Source organism: Pholcus phalangioides, unplaced genomic scaffold, assembly GCF_987345545.1.
Source record: "Pholcus phalangioides strain wild (caught in Gottingen) unplaced genomic scaffold, Ppha-v1.0 ptg000004l_1, whole genome shotgun sequence".
Lineage (NCBI taxonomy): Eukaryota > Metazoa > Arthropoda > Arachnida > Araneae > Pholcidae > Pholcus > Pholcus phalangioides.
The window spans coordinates 21,868,724-21,886,463 of NW_028301597.1; the positions used below are offsets into that span (position 1 = coordinate 21,868,724).

A 17,740-nucleotide genomic window follows, 5' to 3' on the forward strand; every position below is an offset into this window, starting at 1 on the left:
AGAGCTGAAAGACTGGCAAGTTCAAAAACGAATTGTCACCAAAGTTTTCCATCCCCAATTATGCAAAAACACCCTTCTAGCTATAATCTTTCAAATTTACCTAAAACCTGTCCATTGCACCAGCTTTTCAAAGAGACTGCAATAAACAATATCGGTGATCTAGCTCAGGTGAAATTTAGTCTTTTGTTCGCAATACAATCACCGAAATCGGCGTTCGTCGAAGTAATTTGAGTAGATTTTGACGATAATTTGATTTTTTACTTCACCGATCTCTCAGCGTTTGAAGCTCGCCATTAGATATAAATATCCTGTAGATAGAGGTAATGTCACCTAATAGGATTTTTTCTCCAAAATTAAATTGTCACCAAAATTTATATCCGCCAACTCCGAATTTTCGTCTAATATCTACTTCGACAAACGCTGATTTCAGTGATATATTGCAAACAAAAGACTAAATTTGTCATGAACCAGAAACCCGATATGGTTTACTGTATGCTCTTTCGAAAGCTGGTGAAATGGACAAGTTTTTTGGTAAATTTGACCGATTGTAGCTAGAAGGGTGTTTACGTAATTGACAACAAAATCTTTTGGCGAAAATTTGATTTTGAACTTCGCCAATCTTTCAGCGCTTGTAGCTCACCATTAAATCCAGAAATTTCGATGAAATTTGTGTCACTTTATAAGATTTTTTCTATTCTTTCCAAATGTGTGCTCAGTTTACGTGTAGATTTCTTGAAAACTTCATAAATTCTGGTTTTTCCAGACTTTACGCTTTTTTTTTTTTCATAACCGATTATCCACCATAACTCGAAAACAGTTCGAAATAGGATAGGATTGGTAGGGTGTTTCATTTTCTAATCGGGCTCGTTTATCACCCCCTTTCGTTTGGCAGAACATGTCACGTTCACACTGTATATCAGCGGAATAATGCGCTTTGAATACGGAAAATTCCTTTCATTTGGTGCAGATTAAAACAAAGAAGTGCAATCTATTTTTTTTAAGAAACTTCTCGAATTAGTCTCATGCTAAATATACATTATAACGAATTTAAATGTTTCTAAATTTCATCTCACAGTTTTGAAGATGTTCAAGAAAAAAACCAAAGCATTTGATGATGGAAATTCGGTGAGTTCGTTTATTCCCCCCTTTATCCATTCATTTAAATAATCCTTGAAAAAAATAATTTTTTTATTGCTATCATTATTAATCATTAATTAGAGAGAGTGTGTGTGTGTGTCAGTTTTACTTGAAACTAATTTACATATTGTTTCTCGAGAACCTTTGAGAATTAATTTTACATTCAGAAGATAATGATCGCAAAATGTGTGTGCGCGTGCGTGCGTGCGTGTTTGTATCCTCACCGTACGAAAAACCACCTAATTAGGGAAAAATAATCAGCATTGAAATTAGAATATTTTAGTCGATTCATTTGAATGTATTATTTCAGAGCTGTCAAATACGGAATTCTTATTCATTTCATACTCAATATTTTCGCTTATTATTTTGAAATCTAAGGGAGGGGGGAAGAAGAATATTTATTTCAATATAATGCCAATTATTTTTTAATATTTGTATTTCATTAAATGACAATATTTCTGTAAAAATGAAAATCAGAGGAAAATTTTTTAATTAACCCGTGAGCCGATATATCGCAGTAAACATTTTCGCTTTTATGCTTGTCTTTTTTTGTGAAGTACAATATAATTTCTTTCTCTCATTTCACAAAGGCTTACGAAACTGTTGTAACCGAGACGGTCGAGACCTCCGATGGCATTACGAAAACCACGACGAAAACAACAGTTGTAAGAAGCGGCGGGGAAGTGACAACATTTTCATCACCATCGGGTTTCGAATCGGCATTCAAAGATTTCAAACTGAGCGAAAACAAGGTGACGGAGAAGAAATTCATCAGCTCGACATCCACGGAAAAACCATTCAGCGAAAATGTTCTGATAGTTGATGATGGTCCGAAGAAGAGCCCGAAACAAACTAAGAGTTTATCCGAGAGATTGGGACTGAAGCCGAAGAGCAAAGAATCAAAGTCAATTACTGGTCAAGAATTGCCAGCGCAGAATAACTCCGCCAAACCGGGAAAGTTTGAAGAGGATTGTCTCAAAGCCCACAACAGTTACAGGACCAAGCATGGTGTCCCACCACTGAAATTGTCCAAACAGGTAATCTTAAAAACATTAAATAATAAATTTAAAATAAATATAATAAAGTTATATAAAAATATTTTGTATAACTTTGTAATAACTTTAAGATATCAATAAAATGAATTCGACCTGCGACACGGTGCTTCTGAATGCATACAGGGTGATTCCAAATTCATGGGACAAACTTTAAGAGGGGATATAAGACACCTAAACAAGCATTTTTGTTCATGAAATGTGGGTCGAATCGTAATAGCAAAGGCTGTAGAAAGTTTTTAGAGCTTGCTCGACAGCAATAAAAACAAATATCATATTTTTCCGATACGTGCTAGCAACCATTCGAGGGTACATATGCACATTTGGATTGGACTGGAGATTTTATTGGTTCAAGGACCATCAAGCGCCAAACAATGATCAAACAGTATAATGACTTATGGTAAGATTTGCAATACCCAGGTTGCACCATGAGAATGCCTGCCATATTACAATACCCTACTATTACCGTGTTTTCCCGAAAATAAGGCCTGCCTCGAAAATAAGCCCTAGCTAAAATCGTCAATGAGAAGCATTTAGTATGTCGTTGCAACACACGATAGATGTTTTAAACTATATAAAATTATAATGGTTTCATTATTATTTAGCATCAAATAAAAATATAAGTATAAGTGATATTGAAATTTGCACTTGAAGTAAGTTATAATATAAACAAAAAATTAAATTTTCATTAACATCCAAGCAGAACTCCTAGGACGAGAGGTGAACGCCTACGTAAACAGATAAATTTGAGACTTACTTTTATCAAAGAATACGAATGAAATTACTACTCACGGCGTTTCTGATTATAAATAAAAAAACAGCACATATGGCCGGTATTAAACTATAAAAGTTTTAGAAAAGTTTTTTTATAAAACTTAAAAATGCAACCAATTCGAGCAAATGTAACCGAATAATCTTATTGGATGTTTTTTTAAGTTTTACAAAAGAACTTTTCTACAGCGTTTGTAGTGTACATAGGTGTACGCAGAATTTTCTCAAGGGAGGTTTCAATTTTTTTTTCCTTCTCGAGGAGGGGATTTTTACGTTTTTTCCTGCAAAATAACGCAAAAGGGGGGGGGGGGGTTTAGAAGTCCAACCCCCCCCCCCCCCCCCATTTGCGTACGCCAATGGTAGTGTAATCCAGGCTTATGACATACTCCGGCTACCCTATGAATGCAGTTGTCATAGGCCGGAATTACACTATAAAAGTTTTGTAAAAGCTTTTGATAAAACTTGAAAAATGCAACCGATAAGCGTATCGGTTATATTCAAGCGAATGTAACAAATAGGCTTATATTGGCTGGGTTTTTTTTCAAGTTTTGTAAAAGATGTTTTATCAAAATTTTATAATTTAATCTCAGCCATCATTAACCAACCAATGCAGTTCAACCCTGACGACCAAATGAAGCGACGAGTACAACTTCTTGTTTACTTCAAACGACGACACCCAAAAGAAATGTTTTATGAAGTTGCATTTTTTTGTCGATATTTGGTAACCGTCACTCAAACATATCTCCTGAAGATAAAATTATTGTACCAAAATGTAAGCCTTTACGCGATTTTTCAGGATGCACCTAATATAAGCCCTACCCTGGAAATAAGCTCTAACGCATTTTTTGAAGCAAAACTTAATATAAGACCGGGTCTTATTTTTCGAGGAAACATGATACATAACCGTACATGCACCTCGTACACATTCCTCAACGGAATTGCTAACGAATCGGAATATGCGTGAACGTGTTAAGAACCTAACGTGAAGGTTTTGGAGACCATACCTACAGAGGGACATAGACTTGGTTGAAGGGGTGCAGAGAAGAGCTACGCGTGTCCTTATTGGCACACAGGGCTTAAGTTATGAAGAAAGACTTCATTTTTTGAATATGTTTACATTGGATGAACGCAGGTGTCGAGGAGATATGATCGAAGTGTTCAAAATTTTCAATGGGATGGATAGGATGGACCATGAACTTTTAGTACACCGCCAATCGACTGCTTTTACAAGGGGACACCAGTATCGGTTGGTGAGGGACAATGCAAGGTTATGGTGTCGCAGGGAATTTTTCTCTAATAGGGTTGTTAATAAATGGAATAGCTTACCCCCGGAGGTAGTAAATTGTAACACAATTGACACGTTTAAAAAGAAATACGATAAACATGTTGGGGTAAATCGAGAAGCTATCCATTCTTAGAATAAGACAACCATAAGTATTCTTTATGGGCATTGTATAATATTTTATCATGTGTATATATTGTTTGTAATTTGTGTTAATTGCATTTTTAATTGGGTTGCTGTATTTTTGAAACATATGACAACCATATTTTTATGGGCATCTTTTTTATCAGCCACCTCGTTGGGCATTTTGCCTGTTGTGGCGTTGTATTTGTATTTGTATTTGTATTTGTATTTGCTTCTGTGTAATTCTCGTTATGTGTAGTGCTGCCATCTGCCATTAATTTTTCTAACTACGAGTGAAGCTTAATGATTGAATAATTGTATGTTTCAGACATGTTTCTCTCTGTGACGAGACTTTTTAACGGGGAGTTCGGCTCACATTTGCTCCTCGACGATGGGAACCACAAAAAACCAACTTCGGCCGACCACCACTGTGACGAACCCCATTACAATACCCTGCACCCGCGAAAGGTTGATAGCACGTATCACAGCAAATTCATCGGAAAATATGATATTTGTTTTTGGCGAAGTGCTGTTGTGCACTTTCTGAAAACGCCCTCTACCGCCTTTGTTATTGCGATTGCACCGCACATTCTATGATCAAAAATACTTGTTCGAGTGTCTTATATCACCTCTTAAAGTTTATTCCATTAATTTAGAATCGCCCCATTTTTAAGCGATGATGTTGCTCTTCGCCTTCCTGTAACGCTGGGGGTCTTCAACCTTTAAGGTATTGCGGGCAGAATTCAAACTTGCCATGAAATCCGCAGAACACCACGCAGTGATATTGCTGAATGAGTTAGTACGACTTTGCGTGGTGGAATGACTACAAATTGTACATACACCTCATACACATTCCTATGCGGAATTTCTAACGAATTGGTTACATGCAGGAACGTTTTGTGTGGTTATATGCGTGGCCCTAACGTATTTATATCGTCAGACTTATGTCTGTTTCGTGTTATGATGCTACTGCCATCTTGCTTCCATATTTTAGAGTGGAAATGGCAAATGCTAGGCCACCAATACTACTACTACTTAATCGTGAAATGCACCTTGTAACATTCCTCTGCGGAATTTCTAACGAATCGGTACATATAAGACTCCTCGAAAGACTTATATTTTGGAGATAAAGATTTTTAGGAGGAAAATTCATCTCTGCCTCCACGGGGATTCGAACCCCTGTCTCTCGTTTGCCGGTCGAGTGCTCTACCACCCTAAGCTATGGACAAAAATTTATTTTTTGCCCCATATATTTATGCAAGGACTGTTTCTTAAAATACGAAATTATTTCTGTGATCAATTCAAAAATTATATCTTTTTTTTAGAAATTATCTGAAATTATCTCTGTGACTATATAGTTTGGAAAAAATTTCTTTCAGAAATTTCGAAATTATTTGTGTAGGACAGCCCTAGTAATATATCAAATGCATGGCATTAATGTTTTCAACTACAGCATTTCCTAAAAATGGTCGCTGCGCAGAGGGGAAAAGCTCCAAGGGCCTTAGTTGACCCACGGCTCATCATACTTTGAAGAACTCTCTTACAACGCTATGAGTTATGATTAGAGCCAGGAAGTTCAGGCAATAAAAATGGCCAAAATAGGCATTAACAAAAAAAGGCATGTATAATTAATGGAAAAACGAAAAAGTAACTAAGAGCTACGATATTAAGTATCCGAAAACTGGCTAGAAATTGGCAGCACTCACTGAATCTACTGTTTCAATAATAGATTATAATGGTTGGCGTGGAACTAGAAATAAAGTAAAGAAAATACTTGGAAAATATATATAGGAAAAATAGTGAAAAAAAAAATAGAAATAGTCCACGTTTTTTCAATGGTTTTGGCTCATGATAGCAGAAGAAACTGTATTAACCGATATTTCTGATTGACTGACTGAGGTAGATGCATTTTCTCAGGGCGTACCGAGTCTTTAAGACTCCCATAAGCTTCCCTGTTCGATGCTGCTCCATACGAGCTAGATGAAGAAGTTAAGAAACTGTTTGTATGCGATAGTTGAGTGTGTGAGTGTACGTGTATAAGAGAGGCGTGTCAATAAAAGATAATAAAATTTACAGCCTATGCTGTACTCAGAGAGTCCGTATATGTCAAATTAATTGAGATCATATTGGAAAAAATGAATTCGATAAGTTGTAACTTATCACAGAAATTTGGAATTTGTAGAGCGATGTCCGAAGTATCAAAATTCAAGAACGCATTTCATATGCAATTACAAAATCTGTCAATTATCTGAATAAATGATTGACAAAAAAACAAAAAAGTGTGGGATCCTGCACCTAATGGTTACAACAGAGTACATATATATGTCCATTCTAATGAATCGCGTGATTAAATGCAATTTAATATTACATTTAATATTACATTTATTTATAAGATTACATGTTGATGCGATAAATATGAGTAGAGGGGCGTTCACAGTATATATGAAACACTATGCCTCCAATCAATGAAGAGAGATTTAGAACTAATTACACTTTTTACAAAACTAAACCAATTCACTGACCCATAACAGGAACCAGTATGTTCTTAGATAGAAGAAACCTCAGCACCTTCCCCGCAGGATAAGGTGAGATGTCTTTAATGTGCTCGAGCCCTATCGATATACCCTCTTTTTTTACCGTATTTAATTCCTTTATAAGTGTGCACAACTTGACAAAATAATAAATCATTTTATAAACTATTAAAAAATTGATTTTTTGGCTTCAAAAAATGGCAGAAATAGAAAAAAAAATATCGCAAAAATTTATTCGTGTAAAATTGGAAAATTATGTATTTAATTCGATAGATGTCGCTGAAATACGAAACTAATTTATTTTAGTACGCACGAAATCGAAACTTAAGCTACTTCCGAACGGAATAATATTTGTCCACCACAATAAAATAAGATGAAAATAAATTAACCGATATTTTCCTCCATCAAATTTCACTATAATTGAGCTACACGACAATAAATTTTATCGAAATAGTAACTAAAAACCCAATTTTTTCCAAAAAAATATATACATATATATTTCTATAATATGTATCAATTAAGAAATTACTGTTTTAAGTCAACAACAGAGGACGCTAGTAAAATATATCTTCTCTGGCACATGCTCGTCCAATTTCAAAACACTGAATTGCATATAATTTTTATATATGATTACTTCAATAACGCATTACTGAACTCCCCTCCCTTCCTCCCATCACCTACAATGAAGAAAATCAAACTGGACAAAATCATCCCGGCATGTCGACGGAAACACGAAAATCCGAACTTTTCCATTTTGATGGCAATCGACCAAGTACCGTTAATTAATTCTTACTAAGGATTGAAGATTTTAAACATAAAAATTATATATTTTGAAGTTATCAATTCTAAAAATATCTAAGTTCTGAAGAATAAGGCCTTTAAAATTTACAAACAAACATAAAACATATAGAAATAGACATTTACAGCAGAAAAAGTTAAAAACAGCATTTTTACAAAAAAAAGTTTGAAAATAAGCAAAAAGGCAAAAAAAGGCATTGATGGAATGAATTTTGCCTGAACTTTCGGGCTTTAGTTATGACTAATAATAGCACCACAAAATGTAAGTCAATGCCGCATGCCGCTATAAAAAAAAACATGATGATTTAGATGATGTGATGATCTAGAACTTCAAAGTTTCATCATACCAGGTATTCCAAGATATCAAGTTGAACTTCTATATGCTTTTATATATTTATAAAAAATTTCAAGTACAAGTTTTTCTCTCTTGCAGCTTTGTGCCTATTCAAAGGAATGGGCCGATCACTTGGCTGCCACGGACAAGTTTCAACACAGAACTGAAAGGAAATATGGAGAGAACATCTTCATGAAGTGGAGTTCGAATCCGAATCATGCAATAACAGGTATGCAAAAATTTTCCCTATTACGAATTATGAAATCCGGTGGATCAAATCCACTTGATGTCGTCGTATTCGATTCTGTTCCCTGATTCAGACGAAGCTTGATTATGCATAGTATTGCCATTTGTTAGACTCTTCTAGAAGACGTTAAAGAAATTGACGTGACATGACAATCACGTCACGTCAGTGTAGTGCAGGGCTGAACAAATCCCAGGCTTCAGGTCGCAATGGCGACTAAAAAATTGGTATTGGCACCTGAAATGTTCTTTGCGTAGTTGCTAAATTGTAGGCTGAGAGCAGCACAAAATGTTTGGAATTTCTATCAGCACATATGCCAACATGAAACAGCAGTGCCGCAACTACGGGGGGAACTGGTAGGTCTGGTGCCCCAGGCTTCGGACCAGAGCGGGCGCAAATTTAATCCTTTCACCTCTCCTTCAACATTACAAGGGGCACCAAAATGCTTGCCCAGTCTCGCTAAGCATCTAGTCGCGGTCCTGTGAAAGAGGTTCACACTAGTCTGAAAAGGTCAAAAGAAGCATTATGTTGGATATTTTTCGTCGAGTAAAAAAATTTTTCTGCACTTTTCTTCTAACCCCTTTACGTACAGGCTTTTCGCAACCAATTTTGGTGATGTGCAATTCCATAAATCTTGAAAAGAGTAGTATTGTTAAAATATATAGGAAAATGAAAGTCAAGATAGGAACAGGTTTTTCTTTCTTTCTCATTCTCCCAGCCATTTTTCCCCCCACGTATGCAATAATGCGTATATTTTTTACTTGTCAAACCATATCAACGGAGAAAAGGGAAAGAAATAATGCGGAAATATGAAGCAAAAAGATTTTTAAAAAAATCAGTTTTAGTTTAGTTTATAGCAAGTGTTTTTTCAATTTGTAGTATGTGGACCCTCGGAGGTCCGTGAGTAGGTCTACTATGTAAGGGGTCCACAGTCATATTCATTTACTAACATTGCATGAATGACGCATTTTCTGCTGTGAAATTGTAATTCATTGCTTCAATTTTTTATGATATGTAAATTCGTAAAAAATAATACATTTTTAGGAGGGAAGGGTCGAAATTGACCTACACTGACCCTACAGGGGATACGCGGAACATTGACCTTCACTGCAGAGGATCCGCTACATCAGAAAGGTTGGGAAACGCTAGTTTACAGTATCTAAAGATGTCATCTCCAGTTTTTAATGCGAGATTCCTCGAAAGACTGGTTACATTTTGGAGATGATGATTTGAGGAAGAAAATTCATCTCTGCCTCCACGGGGAGTCGAACCCCATACTCTCGTTTGCCGGACAAGTACTCTACCCCGAATCGAAATTATTTTTTTCGATAATGAAATTATTTTTCAGTAATTATAAAGTTATTTCTCATCAATTCTGAAACAATTTGTCTCATTTGTTCTGAAATGTTTTCTAAAAGTAATGTCGAAATCGTTCTTTTACCATTTCTGGAATACATTTTTTCATGGAGGTTTTTCTTTTTGCAGTGTTTCTTTAAAATCTGTAACCGTGTGAGCCTTTTCATCGGCGGGAAACTCGAAAATTTTCGAGAGCCATGCGTTTAAGACCTCCGCCATATCAGCCTTATACTTAGAGGAAAAATTTTGGTGCTGTTCTGTTTATGGGTAAAGCTGGAATTGCTCTGGGAAGGAAAGATGTAGTTACCTTCTTTCTACTTGTATACTACATCTTGCCTTTCCAAAACACTTCCAGCTTTACCAATAAATAGAATCGGCACCAAAATGTTTTGATCTGCACCAGTAATTTTTGATCAGTCATTGGTTTATAAATCATATTCACATTTTGTGACACTGAACACCTTTTTTGTATCCTACTGATATTCGCAAGAAATCTGACTACTACACGTAAATATTATCCTAGTAAATACATCAGTGCACAGTACATACATCCCAGTATATACACCAGTACACAGTATATACATCCCAGTAAATCCATCATAGCTACCAATTATAATCTGTCTCAATTGCTTCATTCAATAATGTTATACAAAAATAAATCGGTTTTCCTTTTTATATGAGTTTAATCACTGTCGCCATTTTACATATCCATACGAAGAGGAAATTTGCAATTAAAAATATATATATATAAAAACGCTCGCTTTGAATTAGTTACGCATCTCCACTCGTAATTCCCAAACCTTAAATCAAACATTTGCTAATTATGTTTTTCGGATAATATAGCACGTTTCTGGGTACCATCACCTGTTCGAGAGCGTAATTAATCTAGAAATGTTTTTTTTAGAAATCTTAATAAAAATGAAATCTTACACACAGAAGACTTCAACGTAGTATTTAGTAATCATCGTCGTAAGAGATCATATTCAGAGATCATCATTTCTGATGACTGATTAATGTTTACATTTAATTGCATTACAGGAAATGAAGCGGTTGATAGTTGGTACAGTGAAATCAAAGATTACACTTTCGGCAAGGAGCCAACAACCCTCAAGTCAGGTACTATAATACGTATTTATAATTGAGCAAGGGCATTTGGCCTTGTATTTGTATTTGGCAGTTTACTAAAATGTAGGAGACCCCTTAAGGGTCGAGATAATCTCCTTACTTTTTTTTAGATACATGATAGTGATTTCAGTTCATACAAGCCAATGTGTTCCTCAAAAAAATCGTTGATGGTGTCGATAACGTTCATTTTGATATTATAAAAGACAAATTATTTATGACTTGTTCATGAATGCACAATCTCCGGCCAGCTGGCCGATCTGGTTCATTCGAGAATTTTATTCGGTCCGCAAAAGCAATTTCGAATAAGCATGTCATCATTTTAAAATACGTTTTAGGACGTGCGGTTAAATGAAATATGTGTCGAAAAAGAATTATACACGTATGAGAAGCAGTGGTTCCCAGCTATAGCTTGAAATACCCCTTAGAAATGCGTTGAAGGCATGCTTACCCTTTTAGAAATGCGTCAGAGGCATGCGTTGTGAGCAACGTTCTTTCTCTGTCTCTCTCGCTTTTTTTCCTACCTGCGTGGAAATGGTTTTTCTGCGCTCATCAACAGAGAATTTGTTGAAAACATCAATGATGGATTTCGAGATTTTTTGGTTAAGGAAGCACTTTCACCATGCACGGTCATGCACGCACAGCTTAGAGGGAGCATTGGTGTTGAGCGGTGACCCTCCCCACCCACAAACACATTAAAGGCATGCGTTGACCGACCCTCCTCCTCCTCCCTTCTATAAATACGTCGAAGGCACCTATAACCCAAAAAATACGTAAGACGCTCGTCTATTCCCTATTAATTCGTAGGAAGCTTGCGTATCTCTAGGCTCGTGTAGGAGGCTTGCGCATTCCTAGAATCCTAGAAATGCCTAGTTCTAGTAGTTTTCCCCGTACTTTTAAAAATGATAAGTGTACTTACTCCTTGTAATATAAGGGCTTGACCCGGGCTTTCTCCTTGTAGAATAAGGGCTAATGTTTGCACTTTGCCTATTCACTCGTTCTCTCCTCTCCCCTCCCCCATTGCTGATTACTTTTCACGTCCCCCCCCCCCCGTAGGAACCAATGACATTCATTTCAGTGCATGCATTATTGATTTTGGTGCAATGAAACCTATGCAGAAAGTATCTGTCAGCACCAACTACTCGAATTGAATTGAGCACAAATCGCAAAATTTGTCAATTATCACAATATACTCGAAAAAGTAATCCTGATCCAAATATAGAAGAACCGGAAGAGAAATGCAGGTGAGAATCAAATTTTGGCTAAGTACCAGGGTAGAACTGAACGATTCACAAAGGCTTCAGTGTAATCCCAAGAACAAGCGATTGACAGTGTATTAGGCAATCGAGTCACGAAGAAAATTTGACTTAAAACCTTCATTAAAGTTGTTGTTTTTCAATAAAGTTGTTGAATATTTTTTTCTGAAAAAACTAAACAATAAATTAGCCATTCAAAAACTATGATATATATTAGGCTACTTATTATTATTTATTTAATTACAAAATTATTATTATTTTTTTAATTATTGATTTGGGACTTTTGAAAATAATTTCTATTACTTTCTTTCGTAAACCCCACAATAAGACCATATAAAGGCTTGCAATCAATGCAGCGAAATTTCTGTTAGCTAACCTTTCCGTAGAACTGTTTTCAGACAAATAAAATATTTCTTAACTTGTATATGCGTATTATGTGTGTCTGTAAATAAAAATGCAATCAAAAAGTGCGTTGACTAAAATTGTGGCCTTTTCCAGGACATTTCACTCAAGTCATTTGGAAAGAGAGCTCCGAACTTGGCGTTGCTTGGGCGAGAAGCGGGTCAGGAAAAATTCTAGTCGTCGCCAATTACAACCCACCGGGAAATTTCGTCGGCAAATTTACTCCAAATGTCCCTCCACTGAAATGACAACCTTTATTGCTTCATAAGCCGATATTCTTCGTGATATTACGGGACATCTCCAATAAGAGCCTGCATGTTCTTGATAGTGATGTTCGAATGTGAAGCGCAGGGAATCATTTCAAACTTCAAGCTTCGTTACATTGAACATTCAGATATTCCTTTTCAAACGAGATATGACAGTATTATTTTCAAACGAAATTCCTATATATATACATTTATTCATTCCGTTTTCCAATTTCTGTACTTTATTGCAGCTTTTAAAAGCTTACGCGCATTACTAGTGAGTGTAGATGTACCAAAATAAACCGAAGATGCAAGTACATTGAAAAGTTATTGATTTTCGTTTTTTTTTTATTGATCGTCTTATTTAAAAAGACCTTGAGTGTTTCCTTGAAGTTTCATTTCAGAATCTTCGAAGTCCGAGTATTATCATTAATCTGTCGACCTGGAAATAGCTATGCATTCACGAAACTATACGCTCATGACGTGGTCAATGGATCAACCGGCAGGTGTTGTCGTTAAATGAATGTGTGTTGCATTAAGAAAAGGTCGTGAAAAATAATGATTTTGAACTTTTATGAAGTATCAAACAGTTAGTAGAGAAACGCAAAAACGAAAACTTCTCGAGAAAGAACACGAAATCACTATTAATACAGTAATTCATTATTTTAAATGAGATAATTACAATTTGTTTTTATTTTTTCAATATAAGTAATTGTGAAACCACAATTTTCTTTACTCTCTACTGTCCTTTAACCCTTTCAGACCCGAGCATTCATTTTTTGGAATTTTCAAGATTTTTGATGCTGAAAAAATGAACTACTGTCAACAAATCCTTATTTTTCATTTTTTTTCAAATTTTCATTTTTTTGTGAACAAATAATCCACTTTGTTCAAATGTTTTCAACCAATAGGATGCAAGGTATATTCATCTTCACATACAATTTTTTCCAGAATTTTATTGCTAAATTTTATGCAATACATCACACTTTTCCCGGAGGCACTTTCTTCTGGAAGCCATTTTGAAGACCACTGAAAGTTCAACTTTAAGTGCTGCCCTCTGATGAGGTCCTCCAAAGACCATATTTTAAACATATTTCCAACTCGAAACACGCAATCCCTTGCGTCAGGACTTAACTCTCTGAGATAAAAAGAAAACATTCTAGTGAGATAAAGCAGCCCACACATATGTCACGAGGGTCTTAAAGGGTTAAACATGTGAATAAAATTTCGCTCCTGGCCCCCTTTGGAAAATATTTTCTTCTCGTGGGCCCCTAACTAATCCAAGGACAACCCCTCATTTATCTAGGAGAACAACCTTTCTACTTAGTGAATTTATTTGAGCACAAAATTTACAAGGAACAAAAATTTATATAAACTTTACGAAATTTGAGTCCAGTGAGCTTCCTTCTTCTTCGGGGGGGGGGGGGGGGGGGATTCTAAGCAGAGACATCTAAACGTCATGGATTCCCGATCAAAGTGATGTTCTACAGTTCTATACTTAACCTGAAATTGAGGTAGCAGCTTACATATTTGCATATTTACACTCAAAAATCATAGTACCAGATAACATCATGCAGACTCCCTAATGACATGAGCCACCCCGGCTACGCGCAGATGGAATCATACTTTAGATTGTTCTGGTTCCATGAACAGTTCTGTTGGATTCTGAAAATACAGTATAAAGGATAACTATAAGCGGACTTTCATTTTTTCTCAGCATTTCACTATAAGCATTTAAAAAACCATTAGTTAAATAGGTGTTCAGTTGGGCCACTGAAAAAGTTCACTACATCCCTGGTTCGCAATAGCTTTGGGTTCGACTGTATGAAAAAAAAAGTTTAAAATATTATTTAAAAAAACTCATTATAATGTTTATTTATTGTTCTTTCTCGCGGAAAAGTCACTCAAGTGAGAAAAGAGGAAAAAATGTCGATATCTTTATGAACTCCTCAATGAGTTATCGCTGTCAAAAACCAGCTCTGGCTTTAGACCAAAAAACTCCTTTTAATTCTATTTTCTCGCCTTTAAGAAAAACTAATATTTCTCTTACGAGAGTATTTACTCTTCTTGTTTTCTCCTTCGGAGATGAAAAACTTAAAAAAGCCAACCTTCATAGAAATTTTTAAAAAAAAATGATTTGTTTACCCGATAATAAATCATTCCTTTACCCTAAAAAACTCTCTGAGAGAAAAATCCTCAACTACTTCCACTCAAGACTAGGAACGTGGTTTAGACGGTGGTTTTTCAGGATAATGTCCGTGTTCAAGTGTTGTATTTCGAATCCGGATGCGGATAGACCCGTAAATTACGGATACAATTTCCAGGTAATTTATTTTTTTCTCAAGTCAAGAAATTTGATTTGAATTCGGAAAATCACTCCTTATATTACAAAGCTCTCAAATTCTTTGAAGAAGAGTGATAAATAAACTTTTGAGCATTAATTGAATTTGAAATCGGAGACTTTAATTGATATTGATGCGTCTCCGTCGTGATTACTTTGTGAGATCGAATTGCTTCTGGGACGAAATGAGCGCTAAAGAAGGGGGATGAAAAAGAAATCGTTTAAAGAGTAAAGTTATATAAGACGCATTCTTTTTTTTCTTTCTTAAGTGTTTGATTTCATGGAAAGTTTGAAAACTTTCAAATAACTTCACCTCTCTTGAACGTCGTCTCTCAATTTAATCTCAACTCATTAAAAAAAACATGTTTTTCTCGGAGAAGGGAAACTTTACTGCTGTGAATCAAATGAAAACGTTGGCGATTCGTACTTCTCTTGATTGTATGCAGGGGTGGCTGCTAAAGAGAGAGCGAAAGCGCACGCCTCTCTGTCTAGATCATGGGTTTCCAACTTGTGTTCCGCAGAACCCCAGGGTTCCTTGACAGCTTTTTTTAAGACTCCGCATTGATTAAATGCCATGAAACTCTTAAATCATTGACATAGGGTTATATAGACTGCTTATCCTATTATGTGGTCTTCTCTTTTTTTTTTTTTCTTTTCTTTTTCTTGAGCTTTTCACCTTTAATAGACACGGATTGGACATAATAGAAATGGAGTGGACAAATAAGGTGAAATATATATATAGCTAATTGACGGGCCTGCGGTTACCAGATTGGAAACTAATAAGAAAGGAGTGCGTTCCACACTGGGAATTTCGACGGCTATTAATCAATGGACAAAAACCACAAAAACACTCATATGAAGAGATATACGAGAGGGTTCCCAACCATAGTAGACCAAGTCCATTTATCTTCATTATGAATAAATAAATAAACACCTTAAAGTTTACTTAACTATGTTTTTGATAGATAATTAATTCAGTTCAAGTGATGTAAAAGAATTAAATACGTCAACGTTTAGTAAAAACTATCATTTTTTCAGTGCCCTGCTTTTACAAATAATAAATTAGTATTTGAGTTGTAAATTTATAGTCCTTCTTTAATAAGGAGGACTTGGTCCACTAATGGTTCTGAATTGAAGCTTCTACGTGAAAAAATATGATGATACAATGTAAGTGAAGAACATTTTATTGATTTATTTCATATTATGAAAAATTCTTGATTTTGAAATATTTTCATTAGGTATATTTAAGCTACAAATCGATTGCAATGAATATAAAATGTTACCGCGTCGTAAATCATCACTGAACAAAACATCTCCATCAACTCTAGAGGAAGTAGCTTACCTAGTATTTGCCTCCACTAGAAGATTCTTGAACTATACATGATGAATAGGTGGAATGTATGAGAGAAGATCCATCATATATTTCTTTTCGGCCAAAGTGATCCTACATTCCGCGTACAATGCATTTTGACTTACATGAAACATAGAAAGCAACTTTCGTCCACGAACCTGCTCTTCCAAATTTATTTTGAGAAAGGTAGATCCTCATTGAGAGGGTTTCTTTGTACTTTAACCATGAAGGGATAACCTCTCACAACTCGCAGCCATCTGATATTCAACCAACTGAAACAAACTCCCTCGATGTCTTTCTTTCTATTAATGACAGCTTCTTCCAAAGCTGTGGTAGAAACGAAATCAGAATTTTTAACTGCCGTAATTCAAAATTTTGGGCATCTCTCTTTGCATCCTTAATTATCCCCTTCCAATCACAAGGGAAATAGATGTGTTACTTTTTTATGACTTGCTGCTTCAATCAGGCCAAAGTCTGAGTCATTCGATAGGAAAGAGTGGTCGGACACCATAAATTTGAGGTCAGTTGACTGTACCGCTATGTCTGTACTATTGACTGATTTCAACAGTGCAAGAGACGTTTTGATGTTCCGATTTTTGCCACCACGTGCATCGGAATATAGAATTAGTTCCTTATATTTAGAGGTTTTCTCTCTTAGGTGTCTCACAACAATGCTAGAAATGTCTTGAGAACCTTTTCCCCCTTCCATTTCATCCCAAACGTACATGTATCCGACATTATCATTGAACGTTGTCATGAACCAACATTGCAGAGATTGCGTTTATAATAAACTCTCTCTATAGATGTTGAAAGCTTAGGAAAAGGAAGTGCGTGCTTTTTAATCGAATGTACAGCAGTAAGTGTCATTCGAGGCTTTTCCCCCTATCGGTTTTCATTTTTTCTCTAGCTTGCTGTACTTTCTGCAAGTGGAGCTATCGTTTAGTTTCAAGACTTTTTCTAGTGATTTCATCATTTTCTGTTAAAAGCTTCATGGATATGTCATCGCATAATTTACATGTATCTGTACTTGGTGTGGCTTAAAGTGTAAATTAAACTTTTTTGCTGAAAATTTTGTAATAGAATTTATTTTTCACGGAGATTTTTTATTCTTTGCCGCACAATCCCCTACATACATGACATACATCTTCCGAATCGACAGATGAGGGTGAAGGTACTTTCTATTAGGATTAGCTTTCCTGGAATAGCGACTTTGATAGGCTGGAAATGACTTTATGTGATCAATAATGTCTGTAATGTCAATTTTGTTTCCAGGAATATGTCTACCTCTAGAGTCTGAAATGGCTGATGTGATGCAATCCTTATTCAAACATCTATAAACATGTCCCCAGCTAAGTTGCAATATTAGGTACCTACCGTTGACAATATTATCATCCG

General features: G+C 35.6%; 1 protein-coding gene across 1 annotated transcript in view; it reads left to right on the forward strand.

Annotated features, from left to right (window-relative positions):
- The window catches only part of LOC149086752 (uncharacterized), a 30,123-nt gene that overhangs the window by 1,873 nt on the left and 10,510 nt on the right, over positions 1-17,740 (forward strand). The window contains exons 2-7 of the mRNA XM_089231886.1: positions 1,076-1,125; positions 1,728-2,174; positions 8,128-8,257; positions 10,667-10,744; positions 12,505-12,654; positions 14,793-14,977. Coding sequence (XP_089088012.1) covers positions 1,076-1,125; positions 1,728-2,174; positions 8,128-8,257; positions 10,667-10,744; positions 12,505-12,654; positions 14,793-14,977 — 1,040 coding nt within the window. The remainder of the gene's footprint in view (positions 1-1,075; positions 1,126-1,727; positions 2,175-8,127; positions 8,258-10,666; positions 10,745-12,504; positions 12,655-14,792; positions 14,978-17,740) is intronic.